Source organism: Microcaecilia unicolor, chromosome 1 (assembly GCF_901765095.1).
Source record: "Microcaecilia unicolor chromosome 1, aMicUni1.1, whole genome shotgun sequence".
Taxonomy (NCBI): domain Eukaryota; kingdom Metazoa; phylum Chordata; class Amphibia; order Gymnophiona; family Siphonopidae; genus Microcaecilia; species Microcaecilia unicolor.
The window spans coordinates 132910988-132935503 of record NC_044031.1 but is presented as its reverse complement, the minus strand read 5'-3'; the positions used below and the strand labels follow the sequence as shown (position 1 = coordinate 132935503).

Sequence of the window (24516 nt, the reverse complement as noted above, 5' to 3'; positions counted from 1 at the left end):
AAACCCCAGTAGCTCCAGGAGGCGAATAGTCATCTGCATGGACTATAGAGCTCCTGCCTCGGATGTGTTCTTCACCAGCCAATTGTCGAGATAAGGGAACACGTGTACTCCCAGCCTGCGAAGCGCCGCTGCTACTACAGCCAGGCACTTCGTGAACACTCTGGGCGCAGAGGCGAGCCCAAAGGGTAGCACACAGTACTGGAAGTGACGTGTGCCCAGCTGAAATCGCAGATACTGTCTGTGAGCTGGCAGTATCGGGATGTGCGTGTAGGCGTCCTTCAAGTCCAGAGAGCATAGCCAGTCGTTTTCCTGAATCATGGGAAGAAGGGTGCCCAGGGAAAGCATCCTGAACTTTTCCTTGACCAGATATTTGTTCAGGGCCCTTAGGTCTAGGATGGGACGCATCCCCCCTGTTTTCTTTTCCACAAGGAAGTACCTGGAATAGAATCCCAGCCCTTCTTGCCCGGATGGCACGGGCTCGACCGCATTGGCGCTGAGAAGGGCGGAGAGTTCCTCTGCAAGTACCTGCTTGTGCTGGAAGCTGTAAGACTGAGCTCCCGGTGGGCAATTTGGAGGTTTGGAGGCCAAATTGAGGGTGTATCCTTGCCGGACTATTTGGAGAACCCACTGGTCGGAGGTTATGAGAGGCCACCTTTGGTGAAAAACTTTCAACCTCCCCGCGACCGGCAGATTGCCCGGCACTGACACGTTAATGGCGGCTATGCTCTGCTGGAGCCAGTCAAAAGCTCGCCCCTTGCTTTTGCTGGGGAGCCGAGGGGCCTTGCTGAGGCGCACGCTGCTGACGAGAGCGAGCGCGCTGGGGCTTAGCCTGGGCCGCAGGCTGTCGAGAAGGAGGATTGCACCTACGCTTAACAGAAGAGTAGGGAACAGTCTTCCTTCCCCCATAAAAACGTCTACCTGTGGAGGTAGAAGCTGAAGGCTGCCGGCGGGAGAACTTGTCGAAAGCGGTATCCCGCTGGTGGAGCTGCTCTACCACCTGTTCGACCTTCTCTCCAAAAATATTGTACACATGGCAAGGTGAGTCCGCAATCCGTTGCTGGATCCTATTCTCCAGGTCGGAGGCACGCAGCCATGAGAGTCTGCGCATCACCACACCTTGAGCAGCGGCCCTGGACGCAACATCAAAGGTATCATATACCCCTCTGGCCAGCAATTTTCCGCATGCCTTCAGCTGCCTGACCACCTCCTGAAATGGCTTGGCTTGCTCAGGAGGGAGCTTGTCCACCAAGCCTGCCAACTGCCGCACATTGTTCCGCATGTGTATGCTCGTGTACAGCTGGTAAGACTGAATTTTGGCCACGAGCATAGAGGAATGGTAGGGCCTTCCTCCCAAAGGAGTCTAAGGTTCTAGAGTCTTTGCCCAGGGGCGCCGAAGCATGCTCCCTAGAACTCTTAGCCTTCTTTAGGGCCAAATCCACAACTCCAGAGTCGTGAGGCAACTGAGTGCGCATCAGCTCTGGGTCCCCATGGATCCGGTACTGGGACTCGATCTTCTTGGGAATGTGGGGATTACTTAGAGGCTTGGTCCAGTTCGCCAGCAATGTCTTTTTTAGGACATGATGCATGGGTACTGAGGACGCTTCCTTAGGTGGAGAAGGATAGTCCAGGAGCTCAAACATTTCAGCCCTGGGCTCGTCCTCCACAACCACCGGGAAGGGGATGGCCGTAGACATCTCCCGGACAAAGGAAGCGAAAGACAGACTCTCGGGAGGAGAAAGCTGCCTTTCAGGGGAGGGAGTGGGATCAGAAGGAAGGCCATCAGACTCCTCGTCAGACAAATATCTGATGTCCTCATCCTCCTCCCACGAGGCCTTACCATCGTTATCAGACACAAGTTCATGAACCTGTGTCTGAAGCCGTGCCCGGCTCGACTCCGTGGAAACACGGCCACGGTGTGAGCGTCGAGAGGTAGACTCCCTCGCCCGCACCGGCGAAGCTCCCTCCGCCGACGTCGTCAGGGAGCCTTCCTGGGAGGCGACCGCAGTCGGTACCGCAAGCGGCACCGATGTCGGAGACCTCATCCCGGGCAAGGGGCCAGCCGGCGCCTCACTCGACGGTACCGGAGGGGAAGGGCGCAACAGCTCTCCCAGGATCTCTGGGAGAACGGCCCGGAGACTCTCGTGCAGGGCGGCTGTGGAGAAAGACATGGAAGCCGATGCAGGCGTTGAAGTCAGAGTCTGTTCCGGGCGTGGAGGCTGTTCCGGGCTGTCCAAGGTGGAGCGCATCGACACCTCCTGAACAGAGGGTGAGCGGTCCTCCTGGTGCCGATGCCTACTGGGTGCCGACTCCCTCGGCGACCCAGAGCTCTCGGTACTGATGCGGGAAGGAGACCGGTGTCGATGCTTCTTTGACTTTTTCAAACGAAGCATGTCACCGGAACTTCCAGGTACCGACGAGGAGGATGTAGAATCCAACTGTCGCTTCCTCGGGGCCGAGGCCGAAGAAGGTCGGTCTCGGGGGGGGGGGGGGGGGGGGGCTGTACGCAGGAGCCCTCAGGGTAGGGGGAGACCCACCCGAAGGCTCACCGCCACCAGCAGGGGAATGGACAGCCCTCACCTGCACTCCAGTCGAAGCACCACCGTCCGACGACATCAGCACTAGTGGAGGTCCCGGTACCACCGACGCCGACGCAGCCTTCCGATGTCTCGACCCTGACGATGCAGAGGGTCGATGCCTCGATGCAATCGATACAGTCGCGGCCGAGGGCGGAGGTCTTGACGCTGTCGACGTCGATGCACTCGATCCTCCCGGTGCCGATGCCGACTAAGAGCCCGAGAACAACACGTTCCAATGGGCCAATCTCGCTACCTGAGTCCTTTTTTGTAAAAGGGCGCAAAGACTACAGGCCTGCGGGCGGTGCCCAGCCCCCAGACACTGAAGACACGACGCGTGCCTATCAGTGAGCGAGATTACCCAGGCGCACTGGGTGCACTTCTTGAAGCCGCTGGGAGACTTCGATGACATGGGCGGAAAAATCACGCCGGCGAAATCAAAACTCGTAATTGCGGTAAGGCACCAAAAAGAGAGGGAGAAAAAACTCGACCCGAGACTTCAAAAGGGCCTACCCCGAAAACGAAAGAAAACTTAACGGGGCAAAAAACTAGAAATACGGTAAGGGGAAAAAGACCGAAAGGCCCTTCTCCGAAATCCCTTACTTTTTTTTTTTTTTTTTTTTAGAAGCGAAAGTCAAAAGACGCGTGAGGGTCAACTTAAGGGGCGCGAACGGCGCAAACACGACCGTACCGAGCGCGGACAAAAGAAGACTGACGAACACGAGCCGGTTCGGGGGGGAAGATGGCCGCGCATGCGCAGTGCGCATGGGCGCGCGAGGACTAGCAAAGGCCTTTGCTAGTGAAGTTTCCGATTGGAGGGGCTGCCGTGGACGTCACCCATCAGTGAGAACAAGCAGCCTGCTTGTCCTCGGAGAAAAAAAAATCTACATAACACCAAATATAGCCAACCCATACCTAAAAATTCAAATCAGCTACATCAACGCCAGATCCGTAGTAAACAAAACAAAATTACTAACAGACTGGATCACGTCAGAAAACCTTGATCTACTCTTCATCAGTGAAACCTGGATCCATGATCAAAAGGACCCCATAATCCTAGATCTTTGCCCCCCAGGATACAAAATCGTTCACTGGACCAGAAAGGAAAAGCGAGGCAGAGGTATAGCAACCTATCGATCCCAGTTTACCATCAAAACCATTGCCGAGTCCATAAGTACCTGTATACGTAAGCCGCATTCAGCCTGCCATGAGTGGGAAAGCGCGGGGTACAAATGTAACAAAAAAAAAAACTCCCCAACTTGATATTGCCTCAATCAGAATCCACAACAAAACCCTGACTGATCACCTGAGCTCCGTCCTGTTTTACAGACCACCAGGAAACTGGAACGAACGCCAGACTATCTTAACTGACTTCATTTCAAACACATGTGCGACCAACTCCAACATACTAATAGTAGGAGACATTAACCTTCACCTAGAAGACCCAAACTCCACTAATGCACGAGAATGTAAGGGAGTCCTCCACTCATGGGACCTCACATGGCCACAAACGCAACCAACTCATGTCAAGGGGCATACGCTGGACCTCATCTCACACAAACTGCAAATAGACCAGAACCTACTTATAACAGATATCAAATGGTCAGAAACACCATGGACCGATCACTACAAGCTACACTTATCACTAAAATGGCGGAAGAAGAGCTCTCACCGAACACACAACCTACAGCACCAGAGGCCAAATAGACCCAGAAACATTCTGGTTACAGATATATAATAATGAATGGACAGCACAAACAGACTCCACACATTATCTCATAGAACGGGATAGAAGATGCAGAAGCATACTAGACGAAATAGCGCCCTTAAGAACAAGAACCTCATGCAGGCATAACTCTATACCATGGTTTAACGATGATCTGAAAAAAACTAAAAACACAATCCAGGAAACTCAAACGAGCATGGAAAAAAAATAAAAGACGCACATACACTCAATGCATGGAAACAGATACAAAGAAAATACAAATATGAAATAAGACAAACCAAAAGGACATACTACAAAACTAACATAGGGCATGACAAAGTCATGAAGAAACTATATCAACTTATGAACAAACTACTAGACACTACAGCGGTCACAGCAACCAATACAGGCATCCCATCTGCTGACAAACTCGCTAAATACTTCAATGAAAAAAATTACAAACCTACGCAAAACGCTACCTCAGAACAATACTGATAAAGAAAACTTCATCAATAGTCTGGATCCAAACCCTGAAGAATACCCAGCCGACCGAACTTGATCAAACTTCACTCTCCTCACCGACGAAACAGTCGCCCAGGCGATCAAAAGGTTCTCCAGCACCCACTGCAAACTGGATACCTGCCCCAGCTACCTACTAAAATCCGCCCATGACTGCTTCATAACAGACCTTACATCAGACCTAAACTACATGTTCCAACAAGGTCTTTTCCCTGAGGAATATGGCAACATCCTACTCACCCCAATCCCAAAAGACACCAAGAAAAAAAACAACTGAACTTGCCAACTTGCTTCTATCCCACTAGCAGTTAAACTGATGGAGAGCATGGTGACCAAACAGATTACCAACTACATGGAGAAGATTGCCCCATTTTGACAACCTCTACTCGACTGACTGTACATTTGTCCTTTAGATTGTAAGCTCTCTGAGCAGGGACTGTCATTCTATGTTAAATTGTACAGCGCTGCGTAACCCTAGTAGCGCTTTAGAAATGTTAAATAGTAGTAGTAGTACATGGACAAGTTCTTAATATTACATGAATCACAATCCGGATTCCGCCCCCTCCATAGCACTGAAACTGTACTAGTCACTCTCCTGGCCAAATTCAAGCAGGAAATAGCTATAGGTAAAAGCATACTTCTCCAATTTGATATGTCGAGTGCATTCGACATGGTAAACCACAATATACTACTAAGACTTTTAGACCACTTCGGAATTGGCTGAAATATACTTAGCTGGATCAAGGGTTTTCTAACCACCAGAACATACCAAGTGAAATCAAACTTAAACATATCACCACCATGGAAAGAAGTCTGTGGAGTACCTCAAGGATGACCACTATCACCAATACTTTTCAACATAATGATGATCCCACTGGCCAAGTCCTTATCAAAGCAAGGCCTCAACCCCTTCATCTATGCAGACGATGTCACAATATACATTCCCTTCAGACATGATCTAACAGAAATCAACACCGAAATCAAACTTGGTTTGAATACCATGGACTCATGGGCAAACTCTTTTCAACTGAAATTGAACCCTGAAAAAACACACTGCCTCATCCTCTCATCTCAACACAATACGTACAAACCCACAACCTTAATCACCCCAGATCACACCCTCACTATCTCAGACAGCCTGAAAATACTCGGCGTTACACTTGACCGCAACTTCACACTCGAGAACCAAGTGAACTCCACAACAAAGAAAATGTTCCACTCAATGTGGAAACTTAAACGCGTAAAACCTTTCTTCCCGAGGGAAATATTTCGAAACCTAATACAATCAATGGTACTAAGTCATGCAGACTACTACAACGGAATCTACGCGGAATGCAAAGAACAACTCACAAAGAAACTACAGACCGCTCAAAACACAGCAGCCAGACTGATATTTGGTAAATCGCGATTCGAAAGTGCCAAACCTCTTCGAGAAAAACTGCACTGGCTTCCAATCAAAGAATGTATTACCTTCAAAATCTGCACCCTGGTCCCCAAAATACTTTACAGTCAAGTCCCAGGATACATGACAGACCTCATAGACCTACCAATCAGAAACAAAGCCAGATCATCCCGAACACACCTAAACCTCCACTACCCAAACTGCAAAGGACTTAAATACAAAGCTACCTATGCATCTAGCTTCTCCTATATTTATTTATTTATTGCATTTGTACCCCCACATTTTCCCACCTATTTGCAGGCTCAATGTGGCTTACATAGTACCGTCAAAGGCGTTTGCCCAGTCAGTGGATAACAAATACAAAGTTGTATAGTGATCGTATGAGGTACAAGTGGAGGGTCGGAATGGATGAAGATTGCGTGTTGTCCTGTTCGATCATAGTCATGCTGTATTGGTAGGTGAAGAGGGTTACGTGGGGTCGTTGGGATAGGCCTTTTTGAAGAGGTTGGTTTTTAGTGATTTCCTGAAGTTCAAGTGGTTGTGGATTGTTTTCACAGCGTTTGGAGCCCATTCCATAGTTGTGCCCTTATGTGGGAGAAGCTGGATGCGTAAGTTGTTTTGTATTTTAGTAGTGTAGGTTTAGGTAGAATCTTGATGATCTGACTTTGTTTCTTATTGGTAAGTCTATGAGGTCTGTTATGTATTCTGGGACTACGCCATATATGATTTTGTGGACTAAGATGCAGATTTTGAAGATGATCCGTTCTTTGGAAGAAAATGCAACTTTTCTCGGAAGGGTTTGGCACTTTCGAAGCGTGTTTTGCTGAATATCAGCCTGGCTGCTGTATTTTGGGCGGTCTGGAGTTTTTTTATGAGTTGTTCTTTGCAGCCCACATAGATTCTGTTTCAATAATCTGCATGGCTTAGGACCATTGATTGTATTAGGTGTCGAAAAGTTGCTCTGATTTGTGGTCCGAGACCATAAAACACCCATAAAAGAGCACAGTTAAGTCATAATGTGTTCAGATATAATTGCAGACGTTTTATACAATGGCTATAATGAATTGATGTTTTAATAAATATCCAAAATATAACAAAGGCATGTTACAATATGCTATTGTACAAAGGTGAATTAAATTAAGCTTAAAAACAATCTAAACAGAAAACATTTTAAAGATAAGTGTAGTATTAGGTCTTAACTTATTGCAAGGGTTTACCTTTTTACAGGGGCATCTCCTGTCTGCTCATCCACATAATCTCTTTTGAGTTCTTCAGGAACATCACTATCACTGTCATATTCCTGATATGCACTTTTTTCCAACTCATCAGACTCATACTAGAGAAGGAATGGAAAAACCAATTTAAGTTCTAATCACTATAAAAAGGCAATGCTCCTCCTGACAGAATAAATCTACATATTAATCCAATTAAACTACAATGTGCCCATAACACATCCCTAGCTCTTAGCAAAGTTATAATGGCATTTTGTAAGAAGAGTACAAAAGTACAGCTTAAAAAAGCTCAACGAACTGAAAACATCATTCAATAATATAGACAGAAAGTCCCTCCTTTCTGATTCTGTTCATTCTGCCAAATGTCACTGCATTGTAACTTTATCCAGGCCTGTAAATTATAGTCAGTTTTCATATATTTTGTTAGTTTAGCAATTGACGCTGCTTACTGAAGTTAAGCTCTGCAACAGATGTAAAGACAATTAACTATCTATCTTTTATAATTTATCTCCTGTACTGTACAATGATCACACCTAAATGGCATCAGAAAACAACTAAAACAAAAAAAATAATTCATGTAATTAGCACTGCAATATATAGGTTTACTTGTTGCGTCAGATGTAGTTCATTAAAAAAAACAACAACATTTCCTAAGGTATAACAAGTGCTACATTTAGAAAATGTATCCTATTTAAAATCTGAGTAATTTTTGAATTGAATTAATTAGTTGATTCTAAATAAATCACACAATGATTTGTTCTGATGAGACTTTTATTATATATACACAGTAGGATGTAGCTGCACTAAAAAAACAAATACAAATAGGGCTGTGCAAGCCAAAAAATTTGTCTTGGTACGTTTTCAGTTCAACTTTGGATACTGAATCATAGGAGTCAACTTTTCAAAATTTATTTTATTTTTATATTTTTTGTTACATTTGTACCCCGCGCTTTCCCACTCATGGCAGGCTCAATGCGGCTTACATGGGGCAATGGAGGGTTAAGTGACTTGCCCAGAGTCACAAGGAGCTGCCTGTGCCTGAAGTGGGAATCAAACTCAGCTCCTCAATTCCCCAGGACCAAAGTCCACCACCCTAACCACTAGGCCACTCCTCCAGCCCCAAATGATTGGGGGTGCTAAAATTTTTTTTTTTTTTTTTTTACAGGTGGTGCTTTTCCCCCTCCTCCTCCACCTCATTATTCAATATCTCTCTGTGAAACAGCAGTAATAAAAAAGGCAAGTGCATTTTTATAACCATTGCATTACATAAAACAAAAAGGAGCAAGTTCCTACATTTTTGCTATACAAAAAATTCCACATTTCAGAGTGAAGCAAGCTTACTTTAAATAAAGCTATAAACAAAAAGTGCTTTTTGGCCTGAAAACAAACTTTGACCCAACAGCTGCGCGGAGGAGAGGGAATTAGGGAAAAGTTACCTTCTTCAGCTTTTTAACGTCGTCTGGCAGCTGACTGGCTGGTTCTGTTCTGGGGTGGGCTGGCTCCCTTCCCTGTACCTCTCTGGCTCACTCTCTGCCCTTCTTTAATGTTCCAGGCCGCCGGCAACATCAACACGGTAAGCACACACTACCTTCGGCGACCCCGGAAGCTCTCCTTCTGTTGTAGCATCCCGCCTATGCAGGACAGGAAACTGTAACAGAGGGAAAGCTTCCGGGCCGCCGCAGGCAGTGTGCTTACTGCACTGACACTGCCGGCGCCCCGGAACATTGAAGGACAGCGGACAGTGGTGCAGGGCAGGGAGCGGGACGGCGCAGGGACTGGAACGGGAGGGACAGACACTTTATGCCCACGCCCCACCACTGCTGCCTCAATTATTGGGCGGTAAGCACTAAGCACACACTACCTTCGGTGGCTCCGGAAGCTCTCCCTCTGTTGCAGCATTGTGCCTACACGGGACAGGAAACTGTAACAAAGGGAAAGCTTCCGGACCACCAAAGGCAGTATGCTTACTGCACTGACACTGAGTCACTGACGGCGCAGCGGCCCGGATACACTGAAGGACAGTGGTGCAGGGCTGGGAGTGGAAAGCTGCAGACAACCATGGAACTACACTAGAGAGTCCTGGTCTTTTTTGAGGAGGTTTTCAGCAACCATGGCTTGGGGATCCCCACCAGTTCCTGTATTTAATGCTTTAAATTGAATTAGGGTGGGAGGGAAAAATAGTGTAGGTGTTTTGATATTAATCACTTTTCCTTTGATAACTATATTACCTAACAGGTTATATGATCTACTAAATTGAAAGCCGCTGACAAATCAAACTGAAGAACTATGGACCTTATAACCTCTAGATAACAAGTTGCTAATTTCATTGAGCAATGCACCAAGGAGCATTTTTGTGCTGTATCTCGTATGGAAGCTAGATTGAGAGGATGTAACAATTCATGAAGCTCAAGATAATCATTCAGTTGTTTGGTAACTAAAGATTCCAAAACAACCCCCCCCCCAAAAAAAAACAAACAAACAAACAAACCAAAACAAATAAAATGTAATAATATGAAATAAAACAACAGAAGAAAGGGAAGGAACCCACTCCCAAATCCAGTCAAGTTTACTGAGTAGCGTAGTGTCCCATAAACTAATAGGATAACAGCCACAGTTAGCCTCATCATTCTTCACAACAGTGTTGCATTTCCCACCGGACAGTAAACCAGGCTCCTTGGCTAATCTCCTACGGTTAACCTGTGTTCACAGATTAAGTATACAGTGGGGGAAATAAGTATTTGATCCCTTGCTGATTTTGTAAGTTTGCCCACTGACAAAGACATGAGCAGCCCATAATTGAAGGGTAGGTTATTGGTAACAGTGAGAGATAGCACATCACAAATTAAATCCGGAAAATCACATTGTGGAAAGTATATGAATTTATTTGCATTCTGCAGAGGGAAATAAGTATTTAATCCCTCTGGCAAACAAGACCTAATACTTGGTGGCAAAACCCTTGTTGGCAAGCACAGCGGTCAGACGTCTTCTGTAGTTGATGATGAGGTTTGCACACATGTCAGGAGGAATTTTGGTCCACTCCTCTTTGCAGATCATCTCTAAATCATTAAGAGTTCTGGGCTGTCGCTTGGCAACTCGCAGCTTCAGCTCCCTCCATAAGTTTTCAATGGGATTAAGGTCTGGTGACTGGCTAGGCCACTCCATGACCCTAATGTGCTTCTTCCTGAGCCACTCCTTTGTTGCCTTGGCTGTATGTTTTGGGTCATTGTCGTGCTGGAAGACCCAGCCACGACCCATTTTTAAGGCCCTGGCGGAGGGAAGGAGGTTGTCACTCAGAATTGTACGGTACATGGCCCCATCCATTCTCCCATTGATGCGGTGAAGTAGTCCTGTGCCCTTAGCAGAGAAACACCCCAAAAACATAACATTTTCACCTCCATGCTTGACAGTGGGGACGGTGTTCTTTGGGTCATAGGCAGCATTTCTCTTCCTCCAAACACGGCGAGTTGAGTTCATGCCAAAGAGCTCAATTTTTGTCTCATCTGACCACAGCACCTTCTCCCAATCACTCTCGGCATCATCCAGGTGTTCACTGGCAAACTTCAGACGGGCCGTCACATGTGCCTTCCGGAGCAGGGGGACCTTGCGGGCACTGCAGGATTGCAATCCGTTATGTCGTAATGTGTTACCAATGGTTTTCGTGGTGACAGTGGTCCCAGCTGCCTTGAGATCATTGACAAGTTCCCCCCTTGTAGTTGTAGGCTGATTTCTAACCTTCCTCATGATCAAGGATACCCCACGAGGTGAGATTTTGCGTGGAGCCCCAGATCTTTGTCGATTGACAGTCATTTTGTACTTCTTCCATTTTCTTACTATGGCACCAACAGCTGTCTCCTTCTCGCCCAGCGTCTTACTGATGGTTTTGTAGCCCATTCCAGCCTTGTGCAGGTGTATGATCTTGTCCCTGACATCCTTAGACAGCTCCTTGCTCTTGGCCATTTTGTAGAGGTTAGAGTCTGACTGATTCACTGAGTCTGTGGACAGGTGTCTTTCATACAGGTGACCATTGCCAACAGCTGTCTGTCATGCAGGTAACGAGTTGATTTGGAGCATCTACCTGGTCTGTAGGGGCCAGATCTCTTACTGGTTGGTGGGGGATCAAATACTTATTTCCCTCTGCAGAATGCAAATAAATTCATATACTTTCCACAATGTGATTTTCCGGATTTAATTTGTGATGTGCTATCTCTCACTGTTACCAATAACCTACCCTTCAATTATGGGCTGCTCATGTCTTTGTCAGTGGGCAAACTTACAAAATCAGCAAGGGATCAAATACTTATTTCCCCCACTGTATATGATGGGGCCTGACCATATAATATTCTAAAAGTCATACAGGGCAGTTTTCATCCAGGCCTCCATCAGCAACCAATACAATTTATATAACAAAGTAGATGTTCTCCCGAATCTGTTTAAACTAAATAACAGGAACAGGGGAACAGGGAATTTAGAAATTCAAATCACATGAATTGAGAAGAAAATATGCTATTGGAGCCTCTGTTGTAGATCAGCATCCAGGAAGTCTAAGATGACTGGGGCGCAGTTTTGAGAAGATATTCTATGAACATTGATAATTTTGTTCGCACCAGCACCCAAGCTAAGTAATTTCAAATATCTAACAGCTGTTTTTATCTTTAATGAAAAAGATTTTTTGATATTTTTTAACATTAACATTTAGCTGGTGGTAGGACGTGCGATGATGTGAGAATGGAGTGTAAATGCTTCTCAAAACTCTGACACTATAGCACACCAAAAAAACTGAGCACATTTAATTTAATTATTGATTTAATTTTTTTTGTTTTGTTTGTTTTTTTGATTTTGCAATAAGGTTTCTGGTTAAGTTGTTAAACTAAATAACAGTCAAGACCCAGTATTTTGCAGAATCTGAAGCTTATTACTTAATGTTTTTAAGCAGCCCGAGTAGACAAAATATAAGTCTGAATTATGGTCTGAACTTGATCTATATGGACACAATGCAGAGAGGTAGTAGGTATGTAAGTCAACTTGTTTCATATGGGCCTACATCCACCCATGAATGTGGTGCTCCTTCATGGAGTGTAAACCACATTTTTACATATTGCCCTATTTTTTCTGACAATAATTATGTGAAGCTTAGCTGTATTCTTTTTTTTTTTTTTTTTTAATGAAATGTTTTTGATGTTTCGGTCATATATGGAAGATATATAGATACAGATATACTGTGCTGTGCTTAGTCCAGTTAGTGCTATTAGCGCTACAATTTAAAAAGCAGTCAATTTATTGCATTTTTTTATAAAATTAAAATATTATCAAATAAAAATTGCACTTCAGTTCAAAAACAACATTACAGATCACAGAATCTTCTAATAAATAAAACACAATTCTGAACTATACTTCATCTTAATGAAAAGGAAACACACAGCCAAGACATTGTGTGCTGGGCAAGAGACTGACAAATAAAGACTTCCTGTTTATGCTTCATTCCCTCTAGTGGCACAGACTTGTGCTCTTTCACTGTGGTGTTTTATAAAAGAGCTTGAAAAGAATCCAATACGCAGAAGTCTGAGAAACGGGCAGGAATTCAATGATAAATTAACATATCAATTTTACAGTATCTCATAACACAGGCAACAATGCAAGGTAGTTCTTTCCAGAAAGGACTATGAATATCATCTTTTCTATAAAAATTAAGGTGCTATATTATTATTAGCATTTGTATAGCACTACCAGATGCACGCAGCGCTGAACACATGACACAAAGAGACAGTCCCTGCTCAAAAAAAGCTTACAATCTAAATAATACAGACAGACAAGACAGTTAGTTACAGGTGAGGGAAGTAAGGGGTGAGAAGGAAGGAATGGACAATTGAGTAGTGGCTAGGAGCTAAAAGCAACAGTGAAAAGGTGGGCTTTCAGCATAGATTTAAAAACAGGTAGAGATGGCTATATGACTCAGGACAACTGAACTGTGAATTTAACCAGAAAATGGATAGATTTTGATTTATAGAAATAACCTGCCTTCCTGTACCAAGAGATGGCAAATGGTCATTAGTATCTTATTTCCTTACCTCAACTGATTATTAATGAAAATAAAACTGTGGACCTTTCTTTCTGATTCTCTGCAATCTACGTGCATAGGAGCCCTTTTACTAAGATGTGGTAGGGCTAATGCACAGGTAGCATGCGCTAAATCGACACTACCGTCGGGGTAGTGCAGGCACCCTGCAGTAGTTCTGAAGTTAGCAAGCGTTGTTTCCCCCACTAGAAAATAATTTTCTATTTTCTACTGCGGGGGGCATTCCCGGTGGTAATCAGCAGCATGGCCACATTAACCCGCGCTGTCTGAATACCGTAGGAGTAGAGTGTGAGCCCTTACCACCAAGTAAACAGGTGTCATTAAAGATTCTGGCAGTAAATTGCCGCACGCTGCTATTAATATTAGTGAACGGCCATTTACCGCCCCATTTAAAAAAGACCTTTTTACCCACCATGGTAAAAAATGGCCCAGTGCGTGCTAATTTGATGCATCCAAACTAGCACAGGCCACTTTCTACCACAGCTTAGTATAGATTCTAGGAAAGAGCTCTCTTCTTGCACTTTCTTCCTAACAAACATTCTCATGTGATCTCCTTCACTCTTTAATAACACCACAAGATAAAGGCTACTTAGCTGATTAGTAAAGCCTATGGGCCTGATATCCAAAGGATTTATGCTTCTAACTTTGAGAGCATAAATTTATGCTCAAAAATCTCACTAAACTCTTAAGATTAAGAGCGCAAAAAGTAGGAGGCAGCAGGAGCAGATTTACAGTAGGGTAAAAGAGATTAGGAGTTTGGCACTGATTTTCAGCACTAGGCTCATAAATTAGGCTCAAATCTAGGCAAATATGTATCAGTTTTAAATTTATAAGCCTACTGTAATTTTTAAGCTCCTAAACTCCACTAATAATGAAAACCAATATGCTGAAGGGGTTTCCAGTTAGATAAGGTCATTTTCAATGCTAATGAGTATAAAATATCTATTATCTTTTAAAAGAAATGAACAAGATAATTACCCAATGCCAGTATTTACACATGTAGATGCTACGTAAGGCTTCTACAATCATCTCCTATATCTCACTTGAAATAGCTGCATGGAAAGCAATTCCCTTAGAATGCAAATTTCTTATTCCAAGAAAGAGACTGGTAATACCTTGCTATTGCCAGCTCTGAAGTTAATTCTTAGCATCTGGAAAAACAGAGAACATACTCAAAAGCAGGGATGGTGAAATGTCATGTGTGAAAAGTCTAAATATGGACCGGTGACTGTGGAAAAATACAGCAGGTTAAAAAGTTATTATGAAACTCAGAACTGCAGAAAACGTAGACCATAATTTCCAGATCTGTACTAGTTAGTCAAGCAGAGCTGCAATTTTTTTCTGTAGGTTACAACAAAACACAATTTTAAAACACACACACACAGAAAAGTTCAACTCCCACTGCTGAGGTATGGTATTAAAACAAATAAGAACTTAAAAGAAACACAAAATGTTTCCAAAGTCAAAATCTCGTACTGTAATTAGAATATGTAGTAGTCATCCCCAAATATTGTTCCACCTTATAGAACTATTTCCCTGTGGATATTTATATGGCTACAGTAGAACTTTATTTTAGACTGAATGCCAGTTTCAAAACGAAGGTATGGTGGGACAAGTAGAACACAGCAAATGAAGCCGGACAAAATCAATATCCATTATCGGTACTGTTCTGCTGTGTAGCAGTTAATTGCACATGATAAACTTACCACTGTTTTTCTCAAAACCATTGGAGATTTATATTTATAATCAGATGAAACAAAAATGCTAGATACATAAATTCGTTTCTGCAGTATGCTGATTTATTATGGAAACCATTACTATGTAAATAAAACCCTTCATACCCCGTTAGCAGCAAGTACATCTTCTGTCTCATCATCTTTATCAGCTTGAATCTCAAAAGGGTTTCCTCCGTTACAATATTGTTCGAACAAGGAGGTTGCTGAGGAAGGATGCTTGCTAGGTGACACTGATGGCGATTGTGATTGTCCAAGAAATTTAAACTCCTATAAAAGGAATAGAAAACATTTCACATAAGCCAATGTGTACGTGTACGCATATGTGCACACACACTTATTTACCAAAATATTCTCTCTGTTAGGTCACCATGGGATCTCTCAGTGGAGCACAAGCAATACATAAGCAGCATCTACCCTGTAATACTCCAATCACAGTATCCCACCCCTATAAACAAAATAAAGACCAAACAGTAACACTGAATCCAGCAATATATATCTTAAAATGATACTAAATAACCATTTTAGATCTATCTATATATATATCTATATCTATATTACATGGTGTCCAGAAAAAAAAAAAAGAGAACTCTCAACATTTTTTCAAATAACCCAAAAACAAATGTACTACCATTAAAAAATTATTACTGTTACTGACAGGTGTTACTGCAAGATGCTGTAAAAACTGGATGACCCCTGTTTTCAAAATGACATCATTCAGGAAGTGACCATTAAGATCTGTTTTAGCAAAATGGCATTTAGCGAAGAACATAATGTTGTGATAAAAGTTTTGTGACAAAATCAGGCATATAGCGCAAAGCGATTCCAAAGACAGTTTCCTAATAAAGGTTGGACAAATGTATTTTCAAAGGTCATACTACGAGGCCCTTTTACTAAGCTGCAGTAAGCATTAATGTGCGCTTACTGCAACAAATGGTGTACTGCGGGGTGCACTGAGGCATCCCCTGGTAATTTTGCCATGTGCGCATGTTAACCTCGCGCAAAAAAAAAAAACAATTTTTTTTTCTTGGCACGGGGTGTCTTGAGGCAGAGAGTGGGTGCGTGGTTAGCACGTCAGACGAGACACAGGTCTATGTTTTGGCGATAAACGCCTGCCTCTGGAGTCACAAGACCTAGCCAATACTGTGTCTGATTTGTGTATAGGCAAATATTGTCAATGAATCGATTGGTATGTGTTGAGCAAAAAGGCAGAACAATCTGCAATCACTTCAAGGGTTAACACACAGTCAAGCTTAGCAGTGGAAATCTTCTTCAAAGGTAAGTTTTTGAATTTAATGAACCTTGTTTTGGGCTTAATTTATTAGATGCACTTGGAGGTTCTTATGCTTATGATTGATTAGCACCACAACAAGTTGTTTACTTGGGTGTTCTGAGGCCTTTTTATTTATAATACACAGTGAGGTACTCCACTATTGCAAATATATTGTTTGAAGTACTGTGAAACTAACATTAAAGACTGACCAGTGCCATTCTGAACCCACCATCCAATCGGGCAGAAGCAACTGGCCATTGCTCCTGCCCCACACTACTAGATACCAGGAATACCTAGTAGCGCTCTAGAAATGTTAAGTAGTAGTAGTAGTAGAATTGATGAGCCAGGCCAGTGGATGCTTAATAATGAGGTGGGGGAATGGTGCTTACTGAAGGAACTGGGGAGTGTCTTCTGCAAGAAGGGTTGGGATAAGGAAGAGGTGTTCATGACATACTTTATCTCGACCCCTTAAGATGGTCCCTGGAAGCACTGGGCCATGCCTCAGTGGACTGATACTCTTGAAGAAGAAAAATTACACCAGCTCTAAACTGGCATTATCTTTCCACCAGTAATTCAGTTTGTGAAGTTCAATGCAAGAAGCTGCCTTATTCAATTTGCACAATAATGAGGTGTTTTGCATCACATTGTTAAGTAAGTACGGGCTGTGTAAACTAACATGTTACAGTAAAATAACGTACAATTTTACCATTTAACACATATGTGGCAAATGTGTTGTTCCCTTAACACCCATTAGTAATAACCCTTGTAAAAAAATACACATAGTACTCAGGGTGCAGTCATACCATGGACCTATAATGATTTCCTCAGTTTTGTTCTCCATTTCATTCTGAATCTCTAATATCATATTTCCTTTTTTTATGGCGGCCATAAAACAGTGGGCTAAAAACTTCAATATACTACCCACCATAACTCCAAAATCATTTTCTTTGGTAGTGACTCCTAAGTCAGAATTTAGTATTTTGCGTCTTTAAATTCAGATTATTTTTCCATATATACATCACAGTTTTCTCTGCTGAAGGAACAGCCCTCCTACTAACTTCAATTGAATTCTGACCTAGCACAGTTTCCATCTTCTCAGTGCTTGGTGTTTGGTATCTAACTCTGCAGGCGTGGAAGCCTGCTCTGCCACCTTGCTGACATCAGACGCTGTCAACATTAAAGGGTAGTGCCTGGCATGGTGCTGTGCATGGGTTTAAATTTTCTATTTTCTTTTTTTTTGCAACCTAGTATTTATGAAGTTATTGTTTTATTGTTTGCTAGCCCTTTTGGGTTTAACGGATTATTGTCTGACAATGTGGAAATAGTGGGTCACGCTATTCCTGTCCTATGTTCTACCAATCACAGGCCCAGACCTAGGAACTGGCCATCCTGTGACAGTCCTTGGTAAACCAGCCTTCTAAGAACAATGGCCATGATCAATCTCAGAGGAATCCAACTAATCTGCATACTTTGATATGTGATTATAGGCCTTGTTACAATTCTTCTAATGTGCCTGTGCCTTATGTTAATGCTAGGTCAGTAGATAATAAGCTTGCTTCATGATTTTATTGAATCTTCTGATTTGGGGGGGGAGGGGGGGGATTTTGTTTGTTTTTTTAGAGAGATGTGGTAGCCGTGTTAGTCCACTTTCAAAGGTAATCAATAGAAATAGAATAAAATAAAACAGAGAAAAGAAAATAAGATGATACCTTTTTTATTGGACTAACAATACATTTTTGATTAGTTTTCGAAGGTAGCCCTTCTTCGTCAGGGCTGCTTTTAAGTCATACAAATTTCATGTTGTAGAGGCAAAGAAAGTTTTCTATGCTAAAATTATTGATGCTAGTCCTGGAAATTCTAAAACATTTTTTCAGATTGTTGATAATATATTAGCACCTCAGATTCTGTATCTATTACTAAGTCACAACCTACTTCTCAAGAGCTTGCTGATTTTTTTGTAAAAAGATAGAATTAATTTGCAACGATCTTTTACAAGATCGGTCCTGTATATCTGCATCATACATTTTAGAAATATCTGATACATTCTTTTCAGGCATTCCCATTAATCAAGTTTGAAAAACGTTTAGTCCTATTACAGCTAAGAAAGTTAGCTCTTTATTGCTCAAACTTACAGTCGCTGTATATTAGACAACTATCCTCCAATAAATATAATTTCTTGGTTTGTTAATTTCTTTAACAGTTCACTGATTTTTGGTAAGGAACTCCTCACCACTTCTGCGGCCAACCGGGCGAGGAGTATGGGAGAAAAGATAACCTCCACGGCATAGGGCCGCGACTGAAGCAGAGTCTTCAGGGTAAAGCCAAGTTTCAGTTAGGGCAAGCAGATGGAGAGTACGAGAGATAAAGAGGTCATGGATGTAGGAAAGTATGTTACAGACCGAGCGGGTATTCCACAGAGCGCAAGAGAAAGGCAGGGAAGAAGGGGGGAGGAGAGGAACAGAAATTAGATTGGAGATATCACGGTATGACCTGCACAAATAGGATGAGAACTGATGTGGAGGACCAGGATTGGGATTAATGTCCCCAGCGGAGAGCAGAAGGAGCAAGAGAGTACGGAGAAGAGTAGGAGAGGTATGACGACAGCGACGAAGGCACAGCGACGAAGGCGAGATGTACTCAGATAGAAAGGAGATGGATGAATGGAAGGAAGGATGTGTTGAAGGTTGAGAGCTGAGAAAAAGGAAGAGGAAAAAAAGAGATGGTGATATGATGAATATAGAGGGTGGACAATGTGTTCCTGCAGTGCCCAGTGGTTTCAGATGGAGAAACAGATTAGGAAGGGACAGTACTAAGAAGAAAAAGTGTACTGGAGCCATAAGTAGTAACTGGGATAACATATACTAAGATATTTGGGAATACAGTAAATTTATTTGCATAGGGATTTGTTTAATTCATCTGGCGCATCTGCAAACTTGGGGCCGTTTACTAAGCCATGTTATAGGTGCGTTAATAGTTTTAACATGTGTTAACCTTGTACATGTGTTAACTGTGTACATACCTAAAATATCCCTATAGGCGTTTACACGGTTAGCGTGCATGCTAATTGTAAGCACGTTAAAAACGCTAACGCGCCTTAATAAACAGGGCCTTTGGATCCTTCTCGAAACTGGCAATTTGAATGACCTTGACCCTGCCTGATTATTTTCTTTTATTACATTTTTTATTCTTGACTACATGTTAATATTATTTTTTTATGTCATGACAAACTGTCTATAAAAAATACATTTATAGTAATTATTCAATTTAACAGAAGTAAAAAAAAAATAAAACCACATAAAGAAGAAGAGAACATGTTAATAACTGGAAGTACCACTTACATGCAGCTGCAAAATGATAAAATTTGACTTCACCGGGCAAAGCTCCCAGGTCTCATTCTCTAAGAACATTCTCAGTTCTTCAAGACGCGTTCTAAGGGAAAATGATAAACTGTTTTTAAAACTAAGAGCATTAAAGTAAACTGAAAACTGTTTAATTCAGCTCACATTTTTCATTCTTTAACAGTAATAGTGAAATTACATATTACAAAACCAAGAAATCATATCTGAGTACCTGGGTCTTTAGTAGCTTCTGGAAAATATCCAGGCACCACTGATATTCAATGCTGGTACCCAGTTAGCTATCCTGGCAAACTGGTGAACTGTTTTATCTAGCCCAGCTTACCTGGATAGTTATCCGGATACCAGAACTGAATATTGATTGTGCCTAGATAATTTCTGGCTCTGCTGTTGATCCACTCCCGGACACGGGATCCAACTTTTCAAAATTATCGGGGGTGCTAAACCCAGTGGAAATAACCCCTCCCTGGACATATACAAGGAATTTTCTGAATATTGGGGGGTGCTCAATCAGCCACAGATCCTATGCTCCCAGATCACCTTGGCAATAACTGGAGAATGCCATCACAGTCTATGCTAGTAGTCAGTGACACTCATTAGTTAAGTGCAGCTGAATACTGTATGAGTACTGCATCCAATGTGATTTAACTGGGTAGGAGCCCTCATGAGGAAGCTTAGTAGAAGGAGGTTTTAGGACAGAAAGAAGCAGAGGGGAGCGGAAGTGCATGGATTTTTGAAGAATGAAAGGGAGAGAGAGGGCTGCACAGATGGTGGGAGGTGTGTACTGGGCAGACAAGACACACATTCTCTATAAAATCCTGCCAGCTTTCCTTCCCCTCAAAAAAAAAATATATATATTGATGGAAGAAGGTGAGTACATAACAAGTGTTATTTTGTCTCCAGTGAGTAAGCACTGCAGGCATTTTTGAAACTCTGACCGTAAATATATTAAGCACAGAATGTGATGGATGACAAAGATTACTACCTATTTTGGACATGTATTCTCTCTCTTGTAATATTGAATATTATTTTTCAGCTTTATCCTTGTTGCCCTGCAGCTAAGTGTCCTCTAAATTTATTCCATACTTTCTATATTGTTTCTGTATCTACCACATCCACAGAAAAGCTGTTCTATGCATTCATCAACTTTCCTGTGAAAAAAAATGTATCTTTATGTGGCTCTTAAGTCTACTTGGTTTCAGTATTGACTCTTTTCCAAATACATGCACAATCCTGATTCTCAAAGGCCACAAAAGGGTCTAGATTTTTTGGTAACCAAGATAGCCAAACTAAAGTGGTTCTGAAACCAAATAAATGAAAATACCCTTACAAATATTTATTGTGGATACTCAGAAAACTAAGGATATTTACGACCCTTGAGGACCAAGATTGTAAACCACTATTCTAGAACTTCCTTTCTCCTGAAGACCAAGATTGTAAATCACTGCTCTAGAACTTCCTTTCTACTGGAAAAAAAAAAGTTTGCTTTTTTTTTTTTATATTATTTAAGCTTCCAATGTATTTATTGGAATGCCTCCAGAGAGGTATCAAAGTATGGTCTGCAGGCCATTTCTGACTCATGCAGACCCTTCATCTGGCCTGCAACAGTAGTCTATTTTTTTATAGTTTACTTTCATTGGTGGCTAGTGCTTGGCGAAAGCCTTTTCAAAGTGAGCAAGATGTGAAGCAAGTAAACAGGTAAATCTCCTTCATATGAATTCATTAGGGATATTCTAAAACTTGACTCATCAGTAGCCCTCAAGGCCAAGTCTCCAGGGTACACACACTTCCTTCTTTTAGGCCTTGTAGAAATGTAATTATTATAATAATCCAAGCAGAAATCACAGTATGAATATGATGGATGGTTAAATCTAATTTTCATAGTGTAGTCACGGCATTTCATTTTTTCTAACAAATAAAATGATAACATATTAATCCCCTAGGTGCCTTTAGTCAGAAAATTCCAACATTATACACATATAGTTAATTTGAAAGAAAACATCAGTTCATTGATTTGAACATTATTCAGACTACCTATATTTGGACTACTATTTGTAGTGATCTAGAGGAAAGAACGAACATACCTGTGGGAATTTATCCAATTATACTCATCAAATTAAAAATACAGAGCCTTTCACAATCCAGTTAAGACTCTTGAGTAATTCCCTGGATCAGCAAATGCATATTCTATGAGATTTACATTTCAGCATACAGAATCAACATTCTGCAGAAACCTACATGTTTTCCCTTCTTACTGTTAAGGCTGACTCTTAGGCATTGATATTCTTGTGGAAAAGTATACTTCCAATGTTCAAGCAATAAAAATGACAAGCGATATCACTGATCACTGAGAAGAACTTACCGGCAGAATAGTGCTGTACCCTAGACCCTGCAGTCATATAATTATGCGTTTTAAGTAAAATGAGAAGCCACAAAGTGAGAGGGAAATTCATCAAATGGCGTTAAGGGTAAGTCGCGTTAATTGGCCCTCAATGTGACTTAAACAGCCCTAACGCTGCTTGACTAAAACTGCAATATTTAAATCTCCATGGATTATACAGAAATAAGATGCAAAATATGCAAACTCATGCTTTGATTCTCATTACTAAGCAAATACCTAACGCAACATTAGGGACCATAAATCACAGTAAAATAACCCCAGCTTTTTACTGGGGTTATTTTACTGTGCGGGAGTATCGGGATGCAAAATCACGGCCCAATGCTCTTAGGTCTACAAATCTGGATTCCTCCCCCCCCCCCCAGGCCTCTGGACTCCTCCCCAGCAGTAGTCATGCAAGCTACCGCTAGGTGCACTATTTTAAAGCCACAACAGGACTGGACAGAGCGACTGGGCACCACTCCTACTGAAGACACAGTGGATCCCCGGATGACCCTCCTTCCTGGACCACCAATGATTCTTAAAGGTGGCCCATGGGAGGGTTGTGGGACTTATGGGGGGGGGCTTAGATCAGGGGAACCAGAAACCTGGGGAGACCCAGATCTGCAGGCCCAGGAATATCGGGCAGTGACTTTACAGTCTGATGTTCCCGGGTCAAAAGAATAACGCTGCTGGCGAAGTGTTTTGCAAGCGACATTCTTCTAAAGACAGGATTCAGCAACCTGTGGTACTGAGATCCCACAGGTTGCGGAATCTGGCAGTATATCAAGATGCAGGAAAAGGCAAACTTTTACTGCATCTTGACAAGTCACCCCCCCCCCCCCCCTGAAAGTCTTGATTATCTAGTTGACAGATCACCAAGGAAATGTGAGTAACATAGTAGATGACGGCAGAAAAAGACCTGCACGGTCCATCCAGTCTGCCCAACAAGACAAACTCATATGTGCTAGTTTTTGTGTATATCTTACCTTGATTTGTAACTGTCTTTTTCAGGGCACAGACCATAAAAGTCTGCCCAGCACTATCCCCGCCTCCCAACCACGAGCCACGCCTCCCACCACCGGCTCTGCCACCCAATCTCGGCTAAGCTCCCGAGGATCCATTTCTTCTGAACAGGATTCCTTTATGTTTATCCCACGCATATTTTAATTCCGTTACCGTTTTCCTCTCCACCACCTCCCGCGGGAGGGCATTCCAAGCATCCACCACTCTCTCTGTGAAAAAATACTTCCTGACATTTTTTTTTGAGTCTGCCCCCTTCAATCTCATTTCATGTCCTCTAGTTCTACCGCCTTCCCATCTCCGGAAAAGGTTCGTTTGCGGATTAATACCTTTCAAATATTTGAACGTCTGTATCATATCACCCCTGTTTCTCCTTTCCTCCAGGGTATACATGTTCAGGTCAGCAAGTCTCTCCTCATACGTCTTGTAACGCAAATCCCATACCATCCTCGTAGCTTTTCTTTGCACCGCTTCAATTCTTTTTACATCCTTAACAAGATACGGCCTCCAAAACTGAACACAATACTCCAGGTGGGGCCTCACCAACAACTTATACAGGGGCATCAACACCCCCTTTCTTCTGCTGGTCACACCGCTCTCTATACAGCCTAACAACCTTCTAGCTACGGCCACCGCCTTGTCACACTGTTTTGTCGCCTTCAGATCCTCAGATACTATCACCCCAAGATCCCTCTCCCTGTCGGTACCTATCAGACTCTCACCACCTAACACATACGTCTCCCGTGGATTTCTACTCCCTAAGTGCATCACTTTGCATTTCTTCGCATTGAATTTTAATTGCCAAGCCTTAGACCAATCTTCTAGCTTTCGCAGATCCTTTTTCATGTTTTCTACTCCCTCCTGGGTGTCCACTCTGTTACAAATCTTAGTATCATCCGCAAATAGGCAAACTTTACCTTCTAACCCTTCTGCAATGTCACTCACAAATATATTGAACAGAATCGGCTCCAGCACCGATCCCTGAGGCACTCCACTAGTCACCTTTCCCTCCTCCGAGCGAATTCCATTCACCACCACCCTCTGGCGTCTGTCCGTCAACCAGTTCCTTATCCAGTTCACCACTTCGGGTCCTATCTTCAGCCCGTCAAGTTTATTTAAGAGCCTCCTGTGGGGAACCGTGTCAAAAGCTTTGCTGAAATCTAGGTAGATTACGTCTATAGCACATCCCTGATTTAATTCTCCAGTCACCCAGTCAAAGAATTCAATGAGATTCGTTTGGCACGATTTCC

General features: G+C 42.7%; 1 protein-coding gene across 7 annotated transcripts in view; it reads right to left on the bottom strand.

The window, feature by feature from the left end:
• Window positions 1–24516, bottom strand: part of VPS50 (VPS50 subunit of EARP/GARPII complex) — a 463388-nt gene that overhangs the window by 155113 nt on the left and 283759 nt on the right. For all 7 annotated transcript variants that reach the window (XM_030200504.1, XM_030200521.1, XM_030200476.1 and 4 more), the window contains 3 exons: window positions 19849–19939; window positions 15346–15507; window positions 7417–7535 (listed from right to left, as the gene is read on the bottom strand). In XM_030200504.1, coding sequence (XP_030056364.1) covers window positions 7417–7535; window positions 15346–15507; window positions 19849–19939 — 372 coding nt within the window. The remainder of the gene's footprint in view (window positions 1–7416; window positions 7536–15345; window positions 15508–19848; window positions 19940–24516) is intronic.